General features: G+C 33.3%; 1 protein-coding gene across 2 annotated transcripts in view; it reads right to left on the minus strand.

Moving 5' to 3' along the window:
* Positions 1 to 2,689: 2,689 nt before the first annotated feature.
* LOC107462139 ((R,S)-reticuline 7-O-methyltransferase) overlaps positions 2,690 to 7,652 on the minus strand; it is a 10,659-nt gene continuing 5,696 nt past the window's right edge. For both annotated transcript variants that reach the window (XM_016080707.3, XM_021129339.1), the window contains 4 exons: positions 7,129 to 7,454; positions 3,919 to 4,355; positions 3,350 to 3,680; positions 2,690 to 3,278 (listed from right to left, as the gene is read on the minus strand). In XM_016080707.3, coding sequence (XP_015936193.1) covers positions 2,982 to 3,278; positions 3,350 to 3,680; positions 3,919 to 4,355; positions 7,129 to 7,173 — 1,110 coding nt within the window. In that variant the 5' untranslated portion in view covers positions 7,174 to 7,454 and the 3' untranslated portion in view covers positions 2,690 to 2,981. The remainder of the gene's footprint in view (positions 3,279 to 3,349; positions 3,681 to 3,918; positions 4,356 to 7,128; positions 7,455 to 7,652) is intronic.

The raw sequence follows: 7,652 nt of genomic DNA on the forward strand, positions 1-7,652 counted from the left end.
CTCTGTTCTTTTTACTCTGTCTTCTTACTTGGTAAGATCCTTTTTCTTCTTTTTTTGTTTTTGTCTTAACCCCTCTCAGCCCCATGTATATTGGGTTGCTAATTTTGGAATTAGCTATAGGGATTCTTTGATAAAGATCTTTCACCTTACAACTTGGATGTTATATCCTCGTTTGTATATGTTCTCATTTGTATATGTTTTCAATGGCATCACAAAATAAAAGAAATTGAGTTAAACATCATGAGCAATGTTCATCTCTAACCATAAATAGCAGGAGGAGGGTGTGATTTTAAGAAAAGCAGGATTATCTACTGCTATCTTTCTTCTGCCCCTTTTTTAGGCCAAAAAAGGAAGGTACCCATAACTTTCTTACCCTATTTATGCTCTACTCTTTCTTAGGAGCTTGGAGGGTGGGACACTTCATTATTTTGGAACCATTTTGTACTGCAAATTTCTTAAGATGCATCATTCACATCTTTTGAGTGTATGATTGTTAATGCAATTTTTTTTCATGCATTGCAGGGTGCTTGTAGAATAATATAACATAAACATTAGCTCTTGATAAAGAAGCCTTTTGGAATTGAAATTCTAACTCCTAAAATTGAAATTAGGCATAGTACCTCTTAACGTACTTGAAATTGATGGACCGGTGGTTGTTCCATGATCTAGGTCCAGCAGGATGCAGTATCCGTTGGGGTGTACTTCAGAAATGATGTAAGGACCCTCCCATTTGGGAGCCCATTTTGGCAAAGACATCTTCCTCATTACTGCGTCTATTGAATTTTAGTACCAGATCTCCCTCTAAGAACACCCTGGACCGAATGTGCTTGTCATAAGCTAATGCTGATCTTCTGGTAATATTCTTCCATCTTGCTTCCCACAACTTCTTTTTTTTCTTCCAACTCTTGTAACTCAGCTTCACGATCCCTTGCATTTTAGAATACGTGCCAACTCCCTACGAGTAACTGGGGTGTTCTCGTCTTTCTCCATATTCTCCGGATTCGCGAATGGAGGTGGTGAGGGGGTTCTATACCTCGTTTGATCTATAGCCATCACGTCGAAGTGTTCTTCCCCAGTGGAGTCGCCAGATGATTTGGGTGGATTTCGTGAAAAATAGATTAAGTGAAAAATAGTAGTTAAGATGAGAAATTCGAGGTAAGTAAACTTGTGAGAAAAAATACTTCTATTAATGGCAAATAAGCAATACAAGAACTAATGATGAGAAATAGAGGTGAAGAACAAGTGTTGAGACCTCCACTAATGTCACAAGAGGATGAATAAGCTTTGTTTAAAGTGGACAGGGGTTGATTAATGGTTGTCGAGTGTTTTAGTGGAACACCAGAACGCCAGTTTTTACTGGTAAAGGTGGTGAATGAAATGAAAAATAATGAAAGGAAATTTTGGGAGAGAAAAAGATGAGTTTTTTAGCTTCCCAGCTTCAGAAATAAGAAAGGCTTGTAAGAAGGTTAGGGTGAAAGTGAAGGTGATGTTTGGTTGAAGGTCTGTGAAGAAGAAGATGATCAAAGTGTAAGAAGGTTAGGGTGAAAGTGAAGGTGATGTTTGGTTGAAGGTCTGTGAAGAAGAAGATGATCAAAGTGAAAGTGAAAAATGAGAGTATTTTACAGAGGTGACTTGACGTCCTTTTTATAGTGTAAAACCATGATGAAGAGGAAATCTATTATCCAATAGTTTTTAATATGATATTTGGTTTACTGCTTTCTCCAAAATATCTTTAGGTATTCGTGTTACCTCAAGTCTTATCAAAGCTCCTGATATTAGGGACATCTAGTTTGATTTTCTTTTAACTAGATGACACATTTACACTCCAAATTCAACCAATCAACTTTCACCAATATAGTTTCCACCGAAGAGAAATTCAACTCTTCAAGATGTTCTTTTGGGTTCCATCCTTTTACCCCAATACCTTTAGGAGGAACTTAACTCTTTTTTAACTATGTTTGTAGGTCATTATAAAAATTAATTATGTACAAAAAAGGTTTATATTTTTAGTACACAATCAATGTTTGATAGATGAGGTAATGTATCGAGAGACATTAAATTAATGTATTTTGTCTTCATCCTAATCAGTATGACATAAAGATACTAAATTTTTCTTTCATTTTTATTGTTACTTTTTTATAATTATATTTTTTATTATATTTTTCGTGTCAGATTTTTTAAATAAAAAAAGAATAAATTGGATTTTTATAATTTATTTTTGGTAGTGTTTGTTTTTTATATACATGTTTATCAATAGGAGAGTACACAAAAATACATATATGGTGTTTGTTTATCGAGACAAACACGATTATACACAAACATCCATTAAAAATATGTATTTTATATTTCTATAAAATGTTGAGATACTAATGTTTAACTTGAGATATTAATTTTTTTTATAATTTTTGGTTATGTCTAACTTACTAAACAAAATATGTTGAGATAACAACTAAACATAATCTTATATCTTGTGGTCAAAAACAAATGCAGCTTTTGTGAGATTTATCATATTAACTTAGACAGGTGACAAAATACAATTTATTTATATGTCATTTTGGTCCCAATTTTATCTTAGCTCATTATTGAGTCATTTAAAAGGCCAATATGCTCATATTTGAAGTTTTTCTTGTAGACTTCAACATTAGTAGCACAGAATTACTCTGACATAAACAAGAGATAAAAGAAAAAGTTGCACACCAATTAATTGTTATTCATTAAATAACAGCAATAGATTCTTTACATAAATTCACACCCCACAAAGCTGGCTAACTTAATGGATCTGATGATGATCAATCAGTCCATAAAATCCAAGCTCAAGCAAAAGTGGATGGATGTGTTCTTATTCAAACTTGTGATACAAGATAACAGAGTTGCATTGCACAGATAATAATAACATAGTGCAAACTGCAAAGCTCATTGCCGTTAATCAAAACCACACCAAATGAAAAGATAGTAAGTAGCACACAAACAAGCAACCATGATTAATTTGGGAAGGCCTCAATGATGGATGGAAGGGCCTTGATCTTGATGATGTTGTAACGAGGGAATCCAGTTTCAGCAAACAGCCATTTCCAATTCTCCTCAGTCCTTTCCTTTCCTCCGGCATTGTGTGCAAGAAGCATCATATCGAAAGCGAAGCCGGTGTCGTCGAATAGATCGTTTCCTTCTGGCTGCAGAACATGGTCCACGATTATCACCTTCCCGTTCTCTGGTATTGCCTTCCTACAGTTCTTCAAGATCTTTATGCAGTGTTGGTCACTCCAATCATGCAGAATCCACTGTTTCCAAAATACATATTCTCAGTTATCATTTTCACATGAAAATAGTAACCACATATATATCTATATACCTTCATGTAAATGGCATCGGCTTTGGGAACAGAGACGAACATGTCACCTCCAACGTGAGTGATCCCGTCGTACTGAGGGGCGGTGGCAACAACATGCGGCAAGTCGAAGTTGATACCCTTGATGTGAGGATAAGCCCTCACAATTTCAGAGAGTGAACCACCAAGTCCACCACCCACATCAACTAGTGACTCAATCTTGTTGAATCCTTCTTTGTACCCTTCGATCACAGCCTTTATCACCGTCCTTGCCGTGCACACCATACCTTCGTTGAACAACTTGTTGTACTCTGGGTCCAATCCCGTCAAGTCGAACTGCTCGTGTCCATGGCACCTTTTACAATCACAGATTCAGAAAACATTAGTAATTAAAATTTTCATTGTAAATGTTTTCTATTAGCCACGTTCACAATTGAGCAAAACCGTGGCTAATAGATAAAAGGATAAAAATTTAGGTGCAGTTAACTTCATGTGAAATTGATAATTAAGAGTCTTAATCTCATGTGAAGTTGATAGTTGAGAGTCGTTAAATGATTTGACAAAAATAACGAAAAAAGTTTTGGATCCCTGACCTGAAGAAGGCTGTTCCCTTGTCAGTTCCTTCCCTGATGATATCACTGATGAAGTGTGCAGGGTTGAGGTGAAGAGGGTGGTTCTCTAAGAGCAACATTGGTGCGAGGGTCATCTTGGTGTCTTGCAGGATCCACTTGGAAGCGCGCGTGAGGCCGTAGAGGATCTCTCCGTTGTCGGACTTGTCAGCAGAGAAGATCTTCTTGCGGACAAGGACTCTCATGATGCGGAGGAGGAGAGAGGCATCCGGGGACGGGGCGTCCTCGATGTTGTCGATGATCTTGGAGAGGGAGATGGGCTTGCCGTAGCGGTCTATGATGTCGGCGATGCGGAGTTCAACGGCGCATTTTAGGGCAAAGGAGTCGGTAAAGCATGTCATGTACTTCCATATCTCCGCTTGTCCAAGCAATGATTCCTCCTCCTCTTTGTCCTTCACACTCTGTAATTTCAACATCACCTTCAACTTAACATTCTTGTTACGTAAATAATGCACACTTGCATGCATGCCTTAATTTCTATTCTTATGCTACGGACGATGACACTTGAAATAAACAGCGACAACTTTACAAAGTCTTCCAGTTAAATTCATATATTTAGATAAACTTTTAAGTAGTAAGTTTGAAAATTATTTACTTTCGCTGATGCAGTAATCCATGATTAGATGATTGTATAAGTTGAGGGGGAAAAAATTGTAAGTCGATTAATCAATTTTTATAGACAAAGAGATATTAAAAGAAGGTAATTGCTACCGTGTCTAAAAAGTAGTGTCCAACTTACTATAAAAAATAAAAAATTAATACTTAATTTTAAAATTATAAAAATAAATAATTTTAAAAAATTTAAAATTTGTTATATAAAAAATAAATTAAGCAAAATTTAAACATCAATTCGTAGACACTTCGACGATAATTAGCTTATATATAAGGAAAAGTCTAGGGGCCAGCAGTTTTATTGAATTTTGGCCAGCATGTAATCAGCAGAAGAAAGTGAGCCATTAGATAAAATCTCACACCAATCTCACACTATCAAATCATCATTGATGGCTAGTTGATAGCTAACAATCACAAAAATTGCTGGTCCCCTAACGTAGTTCTATATATAATACACCATAAATGAGAGGATGAAAATAGTATTTTCCAATGTCTAGTGTCCACCATATCATCAAGCACAGCATTAAGGGACTCAAACTTAGTTTGTTTCCGTGTTACGAATTAATGTTCTATGTTCTATCTTTAATTTTGCTGTGTATCTAGTTTGCCGCCTTTGCCTTTCTCTCCAACTATCCTTTGTTAAGAGGGAAAATGGCATTTAATTTCATAAAGGAGGTTTTACAATAAGATGATATATTTATTATAGGTAAAAACTCATTTAAAAATTGTTAGATAATTTAATATATTTAATTAAATTTTTATTTAATGATTTTTACTATTAATTTTATATAAAAATAATTACATGTGAATGTTTATGTTCAGATGTATTATAATATTTTTTTTATGTAAAACGATTAAATAACCACAAGTTTTATTCTCCCTAACATATCATTATGGTACACAGGTGAACATAAAAGAAAAAATTAAAGCAAAAAAATACAAGTGATAACTATAGCATCCTATATTCAAATCCAATTGAAAACTATAATAAGCTCTAAAAGCTACCTGTGGAAAGTGTGGCTTTTACTTAAAAGAATGACTTTTTAACCATAAATCACACTTTTCAATAGTAGGCCAAACTGTTTAAATGATGGTCTATGCCAGAAATTATATTTGTACTGCATTTCAATATACTATTAAATATATTATTTTTATAATATAAAAAAACATTTTTTTATCTTCTTTTAATTTTTAATTATCATTTTTATATCAAAATAAAAAGATGTAAACAATATATAAAAAAAAAATTCTTGTGTATGGCTACCTTTTTTAAGAGCAAAACCATGCTGTGTTGAAAAATACTTTTTTTTTTATTATAAAAAAATATAACCCTTGAAGTATTTATATTATGAGTAACAATATATGAATTACTAATTAAACAGGTGTAAATGTCCAAAGGGAAAAAAAAATCTTATTTTGTTGAAACATCAAATTCATGAGTTATATTACTATCAACATTTTTAAGAAGCAAAATTATTATTATTCCTACTAGGGTCAAACACAATATTTTCATAAAATCCTTAAAATCGGAAAACCATAACACCACTACTCTTTTGGTTGGTTTTAGAAAACAAAACTTTAATCCTCTCAATACAGTAATTCCACATCAGATTCAAAGCAAGTAAAACCAAAAAATTCTAAACGTATATTCCAAGAAATGATGAATAAACCAAATGTCAGAGCGGTTTTCACATAAACTAAAAGTTAGTTAACAGAGTTACATAATATAAAGCTGTCAAAATTATTATAACTAACTACATACATCAACTAAGAAGTAAGAACTTTAACCGTTTAGGCCCCCAAAACAATCAATTAAATATAATTTACAGTTCAATGAAACGCTGTTTGCATTACAATTATTTACAAACGTTGAGTAATAATAACATGAAAAAGTAGCTACTAGCTAGTGAAGTCGAACAGAGAAGGCATGGTAGTAGTATCACTGTAAATATTTTAGTCCATCCAGTGGCCACAAAATCTTACTGGAATATGATGAGTAATTATATAATTTAACAGCACCAGAAGAGGATGGTATATATGATGATTATTCAAAATTTATTATAAAAAAAAGAGAAAAATTTCATGAAATCTATCAAAACTTGTCAACTAGGATATAGGAAAACAACATGGCTCCTTTATGTGTATCAAAATGGCTCTATCTTTTAAAAATAATAATAATAAATCATTTTTGGCTTTCAAAACATGCTATTAGTCTTTTCCTCAGAGTGCTTTATATAGACAAAAAAACTTAATTTCAACTTCAAATAGTAGAACTCCCCAAAAGAGTTGTTACTGACAAATTTGGTACCAATTTTATGTACAAGTGACTTATAATTGAATTCCAAGAGTAGTTTGGAATATCATATCATATTTTAATGTCTCAATTATTAGAAATTAAATCCATATGTCTTAAAACAGATCATAAATATTATCATAAAATTAAAGCTATTCTCTGCAAAAACATAAAACCATATAAAATTAATTGATAAGCAGAATATATAATAATGTATTGGAAGTTAGTGAAGTATATGTTGATGGGGCTCTGACTCTGTATATAGATACCTTGAGGATAGTTGGTGGGGATTGGTTGGAAATAACAGTCTCCATGTATGTATGTGTTTCTGCAAAAAGAAAAAACACAAGGGCCTAAACCAAAATAGCTGCTATTTCAGCTTCCTTCTCAGTTCTCAAATCTCAGAGCAAGCAACTATAGTTACTACTACACTAACACACTGGTTCTTGGTGTTGGTGTTGGATTGGTTAGAGGGAAATAAGTGGGCAATAAATAAAGGTGATGAGGTAGCACCAAGACATGTGAAGCTGAATTGATGTTTTGGAACGTTGCATTCTCTGATTGGTTGAATGTCACAGCACCAGAGATCCCACACCTGCATTATTGAGCAGATATGATCAAGTGTTACAAGAACATTTGTGTGGTGGAGATGGGAAACACCTTTAATTTAATTACTGCTTGCTTTGCATGTTAATAATTTTGCAACAACTCATGCTGCTACTACTACTACTACAATAGGGCATGTGAATAATTTTCTTTTTTTTTTTTTTTTTTTAAAGATAGGAGAGATGTG

This window comes from Arachis duranensis, chromosome 8, assembly GCF_000817695.3.
Source record: "Arachis duranensis cultivar V14167 chromosome 8, aradu.V14167.gnm2.J7QH, whole genome shotgun sequence".
Taxonomy (NCBI): domain Eukaryota; kingdom Viridiplantae; phylum Streptophyta; class Magnoliopsida; order Fabales; family Fabaceae; genus Arachis; species Arachis duranensis.